This window comes from Nilaparvata lugens, chromosome 4, assembly GCF_014356525.2.
Source record: "Nilaparvata lugens isolate BPH chromosome 4, ASM1435652v1, whole genome shotgun sequence".
Taxonomy (NCBI): domain Eukaryota; kingdom Metazoa; phylum Arthropoda; class Insecta; order Hemiptera; family Delphacidae; genus Nilaparvata; species Nilaparvata lugens.
Window position 1 is genome coordinate 66,015,969 of NC_052507.1, and position 15,678 is coordinate 66,031,646.

The 15,678-nt window shown below is 36.3% G+C and overlaps 1 protein-coding gene across 1 annotated transcript in view; it reads left to right on the forward strand.

Moving 5' to 3' along the window:
- Positions 1–804: 804 nt before the first annotated feature.
- LOC111049725 (lutropin-choriogonadotropic hormone receptor) overlaps positions 805–15,678 on the forward strand; it is a 68,990-nt gene continuing 54,116 nt past the window's right edge. The window contains 3 exon segments of the mRNA XM_039427064.1: positions 805–877; positions 9,883–10,197; positions 14,069–14,143. Coding sequence (XP_039282998.1) covers positions 9,887–10,197; positions 14,069–14,143 — 386 coding nt within the window. The 5' untranslated portion in view covers positions 805–877; positions 9,883–9,886.

Sequence of the window (15,678 nt, forward strand, 5' to 3'; positions counted from 1 at the left end):
TTACATACTCTCACTTGAAGTGTAGCCCCCTCCACTGTGAGCACCCCTAACTACACGAAAAAAAATTCACTTATTTATGTTTTTGAATAATCTCATCTTGAAACAATCTCATTGACACATGAGTTTCTACACTCTCTTGAATTAAAAGCTATATTTCTTCACCTGAAATCTTCAGTATAAACTACCGTATGTCGACAAGGATAATTTCTAAAATGCCTGGGGAAAATATTACGGGTTATCTCTGCTATTATAGTATTATAGTATTTTTTGCTATAGTATTACCGATTGCTACTCAAAACTACAAGTCTCAGAAAGACTCAAGAACGATATCATTGATTTGATGATTTGTGATTCAAAATCAACTTTCAACTTTCAAATTTCAAGTCAGAAGTCAAAAAAATTAAAAAAATCCTTAACGATACACACAACATCACATTCAAGAGTTGCAGATATCTCATTTTCTCGAACTGTGGATTTGACGGAAGCTCATTCAGTATCTTACTTGATTCACAGATCCAGAAGTTGGGAAGTAATTATTGCTCTCAATTGTTGTGATATCTCAATCAGTATCTTACTTTATTCAAGGATCCAGTGATAGGGAAGTAGTTACTGTACTCAATTGAATAGCGAGAAATAGTTGCGAGTCCAAGCATAGCAACAAAGTGCTCGTGTAGCCAATCAAGATCACGTGCGATTATCCGTTGAAGCGGTGCTAATTTCAGAATTCCAGAACAGAATCTGGAAAGATCGAGCCACGCATGCGCGACTGATGCGACGTGAAGTGTCGTTCTGTGAGTCAGTAGCGTCGCGACGTTGCATGGGTAGAGACGTCGGCGTCCTTCGGGTGTTTTATCGAGACTCTCCCTTCGGGAATCAGGTAACGAACTCCCATCAACACCAAATCCTCAAGATTGTTCAGATTTTGGCATTCAAATTGTCTTATTCATTTATTCTTCATAAATTACAAAACAAATGAATAGGAATTTCTTCCCCAAAAGAGGAAGCTCGAGCTTGGGGAATGGAATAATAAACGTTCGAAATAGAGTGATTTACAAGAATTGTTTTTTTTGTTGAGGGTGACGCTCACATGAGCTCTAGGATTGTGCATGGGTAATGTGGAGGATGATGACTGAAACTATAGTTTTTGGTGGATTCCGAAACCCCGGTAAGCGATTTTACAACTCATGAATCTTGTTGCTGATGGATTGCTGCCTTTATACCAATCCTAGGAGGGCGAAGCTAGGGCGTAGCCGACCCTCTCTCATACTCAACACTCAAATGATAAGATAGAGTTGAAAGATAGATAGTCATCAAAAATGGAAAGTGGTTTATCAGCTGTGGCTCTGGTATCTTGATAGAGATGAACGAAATATAGTTTTCGTTTCTCTATGTTGATAGGCAATCGCTTGCCGCTGACCGAGAAAGAATACTATTGGCTCTTATAGAAGTGCTCACACATTGTCAGATCGAAAATTTTCGAGCACTCACATAAGTGTCAATGGTATTCTATCGTATTATTATCAATGGATCAATGGTATTCCAATGAAATGGGTTTCTAATCAAAGCGGTCGCAGAATAGAAAACGTAGCTTTGATACGGATGGTCTCCTGTTGGCTAGGATCACTAGAATTCGGTTCTACCATGAAGAAAAAATATTATAGGAAGATATCCCATGGTATAAGGCATTTATGTTACAATTTTCAATGTTAACTCAAATTGATAGTTCTAGTAGTTTTTTTCGTGGAGCTATGTGACTCTGGTAATCTCTCATACCGTGCCGTTTTTACACTATCAGCCGGCCAAAACAGTAATAATGATAGACAGTATAATAACAATAGACAGACAAGTATTTACAATAATAAACAGACAAATATAAAAATATAATTATAGACAGTAGTCGAGAGTAATTATTGGCTTGAGCTGACAAATAATCGGCTTCAAATTTGGGACATGAACGCCTTGAATCATCTTCTTATGCTACATTTTCTCTATGGTTCTACTCTACTCGGTACTCTTCAGTTCTAAGATCTGCTCTAGTATCTATGAATCTTAGCGAATCACCTAGTTCGCTACTTAAGTAAACTGAAATAAGTATTCAAGATCTGTTCTGAAAAACCGTTTCTATTTTTATCGGTTTTAGACCAGCTTGTCACAGACTAGAATTGTTTTATTGATTTGTTTTGTTACTCGAAAATAAAAACTTTCCATGAATGAGAAGCTAATAATATTAATCACATTAATGTTTGAGATACGATATAATCTTTCTTCGTCTCCTTAGAATCCATGCACCAACAAAAAGAAGTTTCCATGACAAATGACAAGTTGAGGCGATCGAAGAGACTCATTCATTGTTTGTTGGACAAATGTGGCAGGTGACAGTTCACACTTGAAAACAAGATTGATGATCAAAGTTTCTTGCGATCAATTTTCCATGATTTCCACAAAATTCCACTTCCTAAGATTGAGTCACCTCTTCTAATTCATGATTATAGTAATGAAGAGAAGATACGGATACATCTTAATAATTGACTAATTAAAACAGCTATATTGATATGTGCAATGAATTAGAGATGCCCTTTCTGTATGTTACTTATCATTAACATTAGATTTGCGAGTAGCGTTTGGAATCTGTCCTCGGCATAATTTGTTTTACAGGGCTGGAGCTTCTTAGCTTCATCTCAAATACACTGAAAATATAAACTGCAAAAATATATTTTGGATGATCATGTATTGTGAAGAAGATAACTCAGGAGCAGGAAGCAACAAATTATTATGAAAGTTGATAACATAAAATTTGAATATAATTCAATAGCAAATCCAGGAGTCAAACCACATATTAGGCAAATTGATTTGAATGGGAAATTGATTATCATAATCTGATTAAAAAAAAATATTATCTCTAGTAAAAAAATATTATCTAGCAATAAAAATAAGTCATTTGGTTAAGATGTCATCCAGCCTGTTATCGACAAAGCATGTTCTTGTGTGATCTTTGAAAATATGGTCGTCATAACAATTTGATAATCAAGACTGATTCTATAACTCTGCTAATCGCTAATTAAATGTCAATTAAACAGAATGATGAAACGATTTTCTAATTAAGTGAAGGTAACTTTGGAGGAGGCACATAACAACTGTCAAACGTCACGTGCCCAATGACCTTTTAAGGCGAAATTCGCAACTCTTCGATTACATTTTTCTCATATTGAGCTCTGCACTAACGTCATTTTGAGTTTATTAACCACGCACAAGCCTGTGCGTCATGTGAGGATCATTCAAAGAGAGAAAAATCTCAATCTTAGAAAACCGTTATCAATTTTATGAATAGAGTAATATTACAACACCCAATTTCCAAAGATTGGATCAATCAACGACTATTTTTTTAAAATATTTACGAATCTGAATGGGAACCATAATTGATGCATATTTTATTGCAAGATCAATTTTCAAAGACTAATGAAGATTTCCAATCAACTAATGAAAATTATTCATTTCAATGAGCAAATTCAATTACAACCAATGTACGTTCCTCCAGGATATTGAATTCTAATAGGGGTTGGAAATTGATTCTTTTTGAATATCTTATTGTCTTCCCTGAAGTTTTTCGCAAATGATTGATCAGCTTTTCCACCAATAGAGTGAAGAGAATACTACTAGTAAGCCCCCTGGGCTGGAGAGCTCGCACATGAACTATTGTACTATTTTAAAATCCGGAACTTGTAATTAATTATATGTAAATCAATAGAACCTCATAGGTTACTATGTATAGGTGATGGGTCCATTGTTGGAAAATGATACTCGAGAATATGCTTCCCATTAACAATTGAAATTTCCCTCCACTTGAAGATGGAGAGTGGTGTGTATATGTTGGAGAGACGGGAATGAAAGAAAATGCCAAACTTATGACATTTATTCTTAATTATTATTTATTTATTTAATTATTGATTATTATTATTCATTTATTCTCTATTCTTGACGGACCAATAGTAGCTAGCCACACCTCCAAGCTCCCAAGCTCCCTGCTGATTGGTGGATTGGAACGCGGCAACTGGTGTAGTTCTCAATTCTGCTACTGCTATTGGAGGAAACAGTTACTGGGACATACTCACGTCATAGAAAATCTTACTCTATTTCTCTCAGTCTTTAGAAAAACTAATATAGCCAACCTATATTATATTTTCTAAGACGGTTCTGTGTTGATATTTAATATTTATTATTGTTCTATATAATTTTTCTGTATTGATTTCTTTGGCTGTTCTTATTAATTAAAAAAACATTTTTTGACCTTTCTTACAACACTTTATGGGTTTTGGCAAATAAATAATCATTGATATAATATAATATTTATTGACCAATGGATACAATACAGTATATTGGGCTTCATAACTTCAGAAAGCGATCTACATTGTCCAACAAGACATCGAATTCGAAATATTCATCAATAATATAGAATGATCTGTTCTTGAGCCCATGTGACACTCATTATTTTGTATTTCTGTTCTGATAATTTTCAATTTCTTTTTTGGAAAATCGCCCCCTCTATTCAGCTGTTGTTCATTTATGAAAATATATTATTTTCTTGACTTAGGAAATCATGCATTATAATTATTTTTATCTCCAAGGGTTGTATGGGCTAGGCTAGCTCTCAAGTAATGGAGAGGGAAATCGGTCGAGTGAGTCTCTGCGGGAAATTATTGAAAATAGACGTCACAAAAATGTGTTTATGACGATTTTGACACAGATAACGAGCATGCATACCATACACCCTTCTAACAAATACCGTACACATCCTCTCATCCCCATATTCTGCATGCAGTAGATCAAGAAAAAATGTTGTCCAAGAAAATTGAGCAATAATCTCTATCTCCCTTTTCCAGTTTTTCACAATGATTTTCGATCAAACAACGAGTTATTCAATACAAAAACTATATAAGTACCGATAGTATTGAATGCCTCTGAAAGAATTGACCAGGTTCTGTTGTCAATAGAAGGACAAACTCTGAAAATGTGAAAATATTTTCTTTAAATTAGAAATGAAAATTGAGTTTGAAAGTCAAGTGGATACTGTATGAGAAAGGCAGACCTTCAAAGCTCAGCGCCCTTAACATAATAGAAGATAAACTTCCGTTTCACTTGGATCCTTGATGTGGATCAATATTATCATCCATTCCTCGTGAATATAATTTTCCTTGTTGTAAGAGAATACATCTAGAATGAAAGTTTATTGATCATCAACAAATTGGGAAAGGTCCCTATTCCAACCATTTCATGCTATTATTTGTGTCTGATGAAGGGATTTATTCTGCTCACTAATAGAATTTGATAGGTTGTATAAAACTACTACAACACAGAACATTATGTAGATGTTTTTGTATTTATAGAATGAAGCATCTACAAGTAATATCTACTACGATCATATTCATATGAGATGTCTGAATTCCTCCTTTAGCATACCTATTGTCATTCATAGTTTAGTATTCAAAGTCATATTATAAAAATGCAACATCGTTGTTGAAAACGTTGGGAATAATAGTAAGCTATTACAGTTTTTTACTTGTTCATGGTATTTTTTTCAATTTCCACTCCCCTACCCGGAAAACTGTTGGAGTTTTTATTCGAAAACAGCATTCGAGCGCTTTATTTTTAAATATTAGATAGATTTTTGGATTTGTTCAGGGAGGCTCCAATCCCAATGCAACCACAGTAGTAACTGTAGTAACACCACTTGGAAAAGTGGTATGTATGGTCGCCCCCCCCCTGAATCCGCGCCTGTTCAGAAAAAAGACAATGTCAGATTAAAACTGTTATTGGCATTGTTCATGAACAAGCTGGTCAAGTTATGGCCAAAACCATTGCCAAATTTCTCTCATTCTGATTCTTTATTTCAGAGGCAGATAGGGTGAATCTCTCATTCTCGTTCCTTATTTCAGAGGAAGATAGGATAGGCCTACCCTACTGTTTCTAAACCACCCCAGCTGCGCCTCTATTTCGAAGCGACTGGCGCAGTGCAACTCATGCAATATATGCTCTAAAACTCTGAAACCGAGCATAAAATCGATGCTAAGAGTTGGGGGTATTTGGTGAAGGCTTAAACGGCATTTCGTCAGTGGGGAACATGGTAGGCTATCCGTCAGTTTTGTCTTTGAAGCAGCAAAGCTCATTGGCCACAAAATCCATGTGCAAACATGCAAACTTCGGCCCTGATCAAAGCTGTGACTTTGGCCTAGTGGCACTTTAATTATCACTGGTCGTGGTGGACTTTACGCCGACGTTGGCTTGCAATGAGCTCTACTTGCTGCGGGTATTGCAGCTCATTTCTCTGTTTCTGCGGGTTGTAATCCTCATCCTCATGCAACCACATCAAAATATTTCACACGTCAGAATAGCCAGGGGTGATTAATTCAATCACGAAGCCCTGTGTTCATCACCATCATATCATTAACACCATCACTTCACTTATATTCAAAATATCTCATTCTGTCTGTCTCATCTTTCATATTCATATTCATCAGATCAAGAACATTTCAAAATTGCATAGAATGAACAGGCGCTTGCCTAAAACTTCTTCTCTTCCTAAATTTTTCTTTTTTCGATAGGTTCCCTGTGACTCACAGCCAACACTCAAGGTGTTTTTTTTTGGCAATGCAGAAAGTTTTATTTGCACTACAGATTGTGTGATGTATTTTTCATGTTATTTGTGTTATATTCATGCTGGTTGTACATATTTATTTTTGCAAAAAATCTAGTTCATTAAATATTGTTCAAAGAGGAAATTGTAGAGCTACCTTTATTCTCGTATTCATTTCATATTCTTTAGTTCATCAATTTTTCCCTCTCAGCCAAGGTTTCCTCCTACAACATTATGAATTCGTTTCCACTCTTTCACCAAACTCTCTCTGACGCTATGTCGTTCTCTTCTGCAGTTTTCAAGAGTTTATTTCATCATTCTCATTAATATGATGGAATCTTCTTGAACCTGTTTCCTATTGAAATCATGAACAATCTACCGATCAGCTTTCTCTCTCTTGTCAACTACAGGATAGGTCCAAGAATCCTCTCATGAATTGATGAGACTTGAGATATAGAAAGAGTCCCTTTCAACTCACTTCATAAAAGAGAGCGAATTTCCCCAACACAATCTTCATTTCTTTGAAAGAGCTGAAGGCACAACTCATACATAGAACATTGTTCTCGTTCATATTTTATAGCATAGCCCTTCATGTAAAGCTTGATCAGAGTAACGATTGTGTTTTCAGTGACGAGAATATCAGAGGAATCTTGAATACTGAAATATTTCCATATCTCTTGTATTATATGGACTTTTATTCCCTCAAGGAATATTCGCGGGCCCAAGCGTCACTACACTGCGTGATGCTCATCCAAATCCTCAAAAACTGTCCTCTGATTTCCCTAGTAACTTTGATTATGTAGGGATGCACCTCTGTTCGAAGTAACCCATTTCGTCACATCGCAAGATTTTCTCTTTCTTATTATTGAAAGATGTTCAACATCGATGTTTTCTTTTTTCTACTCCTGAAACACTGTCAACACAAAAGATAATTTCTAGGAGGCTATTTTCCTGCTTCCCAGGTTTCTTCGATATCAGTTAGTGATTGTGCATTGTACCAGCAACCATGTCAAATCCAAAATTTCCAGAATTCAATCATTCCAGTTATTCAGAATATTTTTGAAAACAACGTTGAAACACAATAATATTTCAATACTTTTTGACACAACTTTTAGAAAAGTACAAAATGATCAAGCCCAACGTTTCCTATTCTAATTTTATTCATACAACAGTCTAAATGTATCTGGGTATTGTTTCACTCTCACATTTGAAATCTATATTCGTAATTTTCATTTTGGTAGAATCAACAGATAATCAATCATCCTATTTCTGTATAGGGCTACTTGTAATATAAATAGAAAGAAGAATAAAAAATCTCAGTACCCTTTTTTAATTATTTAATCACAACATGTTTCAACATTGATGCCATTTAAAATTATGCCAAATGGCATCAATGTTGAAACATGTTGTCATTAAATAATTCAAAAAGGGTACTGAGATTTTTTATTTTTCTTTCTATTTGAATCAATCATCCTGTTGTTTCTGATTTCTCACATGAAATAGAATTCTAAAAAATAAACTTCATCCCAATTTTGCACTGTTAGAAAATGAACTTCTCTGATCGAGAAATGGAATGGTAAAAGCTAGACTCTCTCTCGAATTCCATAATAGTTTTGCAGGCTTTGCTTTGAATAATTGAAGTAATCCAGTGTTTTTGGTGTGTGTGCTAAACAAGTGAATTACAAGCCAAGTGAATTGCAATTTGAATAATACGGCGCTTCGGAAACCCCATGTATTGCTAGCGTTGCAAGCGACAATCAAATTGCGTCACTGCGCCCTGTTATGTGAAGCGAAATCACAAACTCTATCACTGTCTCCCCTCTTTCTCCCTCACACTCTCTCACTCCCTCGCTCTCACACACTCCCTCACTCACTCATTCACTCACTAACTCACCCAAGCAAGCATACACTTTCGTGATCTGAACAAATATTAATACAGGCGAACTCGCTACGCTACATTATCCATGGAAGTGACAACTAGGCTTTGTACCTTATGTGTAATCTCAGGTAGTAAGTTGAAATGATTAATTTTCTTACTGTCACGTCCATAACAACAAGCTAAGATTTGAATTCGAATGTGGACTTTCCATACAGTAGTTCAATGAGGATGGTAGGCTGTACAACTTTGGGCTGACGGAGTTAATAGCCGAGGATTTACATCGTGAATGAAAGACACTTCTCTAATGAGAACATCAAATTTCCATTCGAGAAATGAATTTAATATGAATGAATAATTTAATGTGCCAACTCTTAATATGTGTGGTTGAAACGATGAACTTGATATCAGACTTGGGATTTCATTGTTGTTTTTAAGAGACCGGCTATTTGACTTACAAACTCAATGTAATTCTACACTCTGTGAAGCAGAAATCCTCTGTTCATTTTCTTCATAACCCAAGATTTCAATATTATTTTCATTCAATCATTCATTGCTCGAGAACGGGAGCGCATCAGTGACAATGGGATGCAAACCGACGAGTAGTATTTTTGAATTTTTCATAGACTGCAAACTTGCTCATTTAAGTCCCACAAAAATTCATACAATGTGAATTTCTATTCGAATAACTCGAATCAATAAATCATTATCAGTTATTTCAAACTATCCATACTTCTCTGCCTAATCCTGTATAAATGTTTATATGGGATTCAAAATGTTAAATTTTATTTTTTCAAGGATTCTGGAAAACACAATTATTAATCACGATACATTTATCTTATCGTATGTGTTCAATGAAAATGAGCTGTTTTATCTCACATCTCAGATAAGCAGCTACATAGATATATTGAGCTTTATTTTCTCATTATTGAGGTACAGTACATTAGTGAGGTACGTGAGTGAAGATAACGGAGAATAAAAGGGATGGATATGAAATTCACAAGATTGAATGAAACAAGGGGAAGAGAAATTAAGTTAGAGAAATATTGAGAAGAAAAAGAATAAGAAATCTAGTATTGTAGAAGAGGATGATAAATAATACAAGAGAGATGAATATAATCGGCGAGAAACGACGAGGGTAGTGAAAGAAAATAGCAAGCTGGAATGGGAGAAAGAGAGATCAAGAACAATGGCCAATTGGAGAAGGTGAGGTGGAAAAAAGGAGAGAATAAGGGGAGATTGATGAAGGATTGGGATAAGGTATGGTAGGAGAGAGCATGGAAAAGTTTGTGGAGAGTAATAATATTATTTTAAAGGTTGAACATCCTATGATATCTCAAGCTATATGATTCCAATGTATGTTTTTATATTCTGGCAGAAGCATGCAGAGACGAGCGGTGGCGACAGCTCTGGTGACAGCCGTGACCTTGACACACTTCACCGTCAAGGCCGACCAAGATGGCGTCGAGCCGCATCCAACATGGCCGTTTGCCGTCAAGGCCGACCAAAATGGTGTCGAGCCGCATCCAACATGGCCGCCGCCTCCCCAACTGCCGCCAATGGTGCAGAGCCACGAGCCCGGCTGCAGCTGCAGCGACCATCGCGACCCGCCACGGCTGCTCGTCAAGTGCAAGTGTCGCGGCGACCACTTGCAGCGAGTGCCAAGCGACTTGCAACGCGGGTTGCACATCTTGTAAGTACCTATCATTCGACTCCTAGTCAATCAATCAAATCAACTACAGTACGTGTCCCGTAGCTTTGCCTCCGTGACTTTGAAACGGCAAACATAGGCAAGGTATGGTTCGCGGGGTAATATTCACGGCCTTGCAAAAACATCAGGCTTCAGAGACCCTAGATGGAGGAAACTCCCTAAAGAGCTTAATTGAAGGAAGCTCCCTACAAACAGAGATTTTTCATGAATGAGAGAGTTTCAACATATCACCAACAATGGAAAAAGCAAGTTGATCGAATAATAGACTAATAGGCTGTGTCGTTCTTAAAGGACTTAGCTCCAAAACGCTCCTTGTGTATCTTTTCTGACGCAACACGTTGCGTATATAGAAAAGAGCATCTGCTGCTTATGATGAGATACATTTTCAAGAATGTTCGATGTTTTTGTTTGGGTAGTATTGTAGTCTAGTGGCCCCCGCCGATAGGCAAAGCTACAGGACCCGGACTGTGAGTAAAGAAAAATCAAGATTCGTTCCAATATTTCCACATATATGTACTTTAAGATACACTATCGGCCGAAGTACAAGGGGTGTTTTTCAGACAAGTCGGCATGGCACAACAGGAATAGAATAGTAGGTTTTATTGATAATATTGATCTACAAATATATAACATATACAGGGTGTCCCACGAAAGGTGTATCAGCCGAAAACCATAGATTTTACATTGAATTTGCATCAAAAAATATCCAGTAAAATTTTCTTATCCTTAGTTTTCGACATATATAAATTTTTCGATATTTTTTAAAAACGTCAAAAACTAGAAAACTATCAGTCAAAAACTGACTCCAAGGACATGGTTGGAAAGAGGAAGAAATTTCCAATAAAATTCATATAATTTGTTCCTTTATTTCACGTTTTTGAACTTTTTATGAGTGTTCAAACTGTTTGAAATTCGGCTTTGAACTCGACGAATGTACTTTTTTCAACTTTGAACGCTCATAAAAAGTTCAAAAACGCTAAATAAAGAAACAAATTATATAAATCTTATTGGAAATTTCTACCTCTTTCCAAACATATCCTCAGAATTCGATTTTGACTGATAGTTTCCTAGTTATCAACTTTTTTAAAAAATATCGAAAAATCGATATATCTCGAAAACTAAGGTCGATATAAGAAAATTTTAATGGACATTTTGTGTTGAAAATTCAATGTAAAATCCATGGTCTTCGGCTGTTACACCTTTCGTGGGACACCTGTATATTGGATCTTGTCAAGTAGGTAAGGTACAAAGGAAAGTGATTGACATTTACAAAAATTAAATAACACTGAGACAACATTAAACAATGTCAGACAACTTAACTCAATATCAGATAACATAAAACATCATCAGATAACATGAAACAGCCTAAGATAAACATCAAAGTAAATTTACTAATAATATGCCAATAGGCATATCAAGACTAGTGTTTACAAATTTACTCTTTATGAGGTTAAAAATTTGCTGTTAAGATATTCCACCCTAGAACACCCTAGTTTTCAATAGCTCCTTTATTTTCTAAAAAAATGTCTTTTGGTAAAATAAATTGAACTGGAAGAGTACGAACTGTTGATCTCTCTGTTGAGGACAGAAAGCACTCCTATTGGCTGATTGATTATCGAGAATCAGCCAATCAGACCATGAAAGTGTCCATGACCATGAATGAGATAATACGATAACTTTGTGAGGGATTGGTGGACTATCAAAATTCACAGTTAATATTGAAAACTTTCACCATTTCGATTCTGTCTTTCCCATTTTTGTGGAAAAAGTAAACTCGTATGGCCTTTGTTGGTGGGGAGTCCCTTGCGGGAAGGTCCCACCGCCTGAATATATAATTTAAGCCGTCAATGGGCTTTACGACTGTCATACTTCAGCCGGGACCGACAATTTAACGTGTCCATCCGATAACACGGGAGTGATATGGTCAAAAAACTTTTGGTAATGAGAGGGTTTGAGCCCGGGATCTCTATGTTGCAAGCACTCTAGCCACTAAACCACGCATCACTCCATTTTTGTGGAAATCTAGTCTCTAAAAGTACGTGAAACATTTCTCATTGGTTAAGTTATGTATTTCCCAAACGGAAATTACAATGAATTTCAAGGAGTGTGGAAGGAGTGAATTATAAAATGAAAAATTTTGGCAATAATGAAACAATGATATCAGGGTATCCAACATATTCATATCATTGGTAGCCAACCTCATCACATTCCTTTGATTGTTTGATTCTCCCAAACTAAAAATTATTCATACAAGGCTACAGTATACAGCATGCACTTCTAATCAGCATGCAAGATACTGAATCTATTATTCTCTTTGAAGTTATTCTGGAAACGATGATACCAATATTCAAGGGCCTTCAAATACAACATAATACATAAATCATGATGCAGTTCACTTGTAGTTTAGACAGCCATTCAAGTTTCAAACCACTTGGGACTTGGAAATATGAAACTATACTTTGGTTTACATTAAGACTGTTGATAAACAATAAAATTCACTAGCAGTTGATATACTATTCAAATTGTATGCAATTCCTTCATGGATTCTATGACTATAGTCGAATATATTAGCTTTATTATCTCATCCACCACATACCAAGTTGAATCTTTTGAACTATGTGAATAGGATTAGGAAACGGTATGCAAATAGCGGTATGATTTTGTAGAGGTAACGATGCAACTAGCATATGAATATTTGATTGTCAATGAGGTGATTATCTAGTGTGGGTATTACAGGACAATTTGACATTGTGAGACAATGTGCCCCGTACTTGGTTGGTTTTACGAGCGGGGTCGATCGAAGTGCGGCCATTATGCAGCTGTAAAACGGATTCGGGCCCTCAGAACACGTTGCACGTCATAATAAAGCCTCGTTATTCAGGGCTCAGTTGATTCTATGCAGCAACAAAGTCGTAAACTTGGTAACTGGCGATCGTAATATCACTGTTAGATGAAACATTCTGGAAAACCACTTGGTCCTCCAAATAAGATGGCATAAAACCAACGACTTTCGGGCGTCTTCGTTTTCACTGTCGTTTCTTGCAAGAACGCGCTTGTCAACCACCGAAAGGCTTGCCGGGTCGCCAAATCCAACAGAACAGTAAATGTGATGCTTAAAATTCTATTGGAGCATTCTGATATACATTGTAATTGAAAATTTCATTCATTGATGTATACTTCATCTTTCTCAACGATTAGCATTAACTCCCGGATTTAGGCAAAACCGGGTTAGGCAAGGGGAAAGAAATTGGATAACAGTGTAATTCTTCAGCCAGACTCAAACTTCATTTTTTCAATGAATAGCATTTTGTTATGAAAAATTTAAACAGGGAATGAGAATGCAACATTGCATATCATGAAAAAACACCGTTTGTCAGAAAGGTATGGAGTTAGTCAAAACCATATGAAATATGCTATTCTCGGCTTATTATCAATGATATTCATTATATTATTTGTAATGAACATCTTCGCCGCTCATTGAGAAAAAAACATTTAATTATTTTGGTTGAAAATAAGAGTATGTCGTTCAATTAATTAATTCATAGCTCCCTGCCTTAGCCTTTACGAAACTTGAACTGGAATCTGAGATAATGAGAATAATAAATCGATTGTGATCATGAAGTGACTCGATATTATTATCGGTGCAAAATAATGCGATTCATATAGATCCAAGATGCGTTTATATCCAACATAGTTTAGAAGAGCCACAGAGAAAGAATACTTTCTTCCTAGTGGAAGGACTGGAGGAGTTTTCTCCCTGATATTATGATAAAATGTGATATATTGCTTTATCTAGATCTAGGCTACTCTTGTCATGTGATTCTATTGATATTGAATGTCTCAATTTTTGCAGATCCATTACAAGAGCAGCCATAGAAGTTTTGGCCGCAGACTCCTTCCAGCCTTACAGAGAGAGCTTGACTGATTTGTGAGTAAATTCTGCATTCTTCATTCTCCTTCTAGAGCACAGTACAGACGTGATCTCACATTACCTCTTATATAATGATAAGTAAAGATCTACGAGTATTAGGCAAGAGGTCCGTGTCGATGGATATCATCCCATCTACGATCTACATGCAAATCATTTTAAAAATGCCTTATTCATTGAATAATACTGAATATTTCAGTTTCATCAATCAACTTTAGATTCTCTGAATTATTATACATTCAGAATTGACCAACGAAATTTGCTCACTCCTTTGCCCTTTTACAGGATACAACAGGAACACATTGAAAGTGCATGAGAAAACTGTAGTGACTCCAGTTGACTCATTCGTGTTTCGAGAGTTGTCCATTCATGCGCCAACAGGTGATTTCAGCAGTCTGTCTTGAAATATATTTGATTCTGACTTGTTTACCTCTTCGGGGGAACCAGGTAACCCATGTGCAATAGGAAGTTACACTCAGTAATGTCGTGTACAGGTAAAACCCAGTAACGGTGCCACCTACCGGCAGAATTGAGAACTACACCAGTAAGCGCTCCAATCTCCAATCAACCAATCAGAAGAGAGTATGGGGAACTTGGAGGCGTGGCCATTCGTCCGTTATTCTATCATTCCCGTTTCCTTCTACTCACAAGCACAAACACACACTCTCACTCACTCTCACTCACTCTTCTCTCTCATCTAAGTAGAGTGGATATTCTTGAGTATTATTTTCCAAGAATGGACCTAACAAAAACAATACATAGTAACCTATCAATAATAATATCAATCAATAATCTTTTCCTACAGATACCCTGAAAAGTGACCATTTGTGCACTGATTGCAGGCTGCAAAGAATCACTTTTCCGCACTAGTGCGCAAAGTGAGTACTTTGCGTACTCCAGATTTGCAGCATGACAACGCAAAATAGTTAGTAGGTTATATGGAGCACCAGTGCAGCAAAATCAAAATTAAGTTGGTAACAGTGACTGGGCTGCTATAGTGAGCAGAGGTGCAACGAAGCACAACGCGCTAATTATTAGTATTAGATATTATAACCAAGGACAACGACAGCACAGTGCCACCATAGCACACACCACACAGCCGCCTCACCATTCAAACACTACTACATTATTCAGGCAATTTTACCCTTAATTACCCACTTTTCATATTCAATGGTAACTGTAGGAAAAATTTAATGTGAAATACGTGCGCAAAGTTCGTTTGCTGCACTCAAGAAACCATTCCGCCCTCGCCTACGGCTCGGGCGTAAACGTTTCTTTCGATGCAGCAAACTGTCACTTTGCGCACTAGTTGCACAAATAACTATTTTTCTTGTCATCGAACATTACAAATCTTATAAACAAACGTCATGTGAAGATAAAACATGGCATTGCATATACTAACAATATACCGTACCGCTAGCACATATATACATAAAGTTAAACATGTACACATATGTATACATATATACATGTACAAATATAATATAAAACAGTCAGATGCTCACGTTATGACTTAGGTATTCGTCAATTGTATA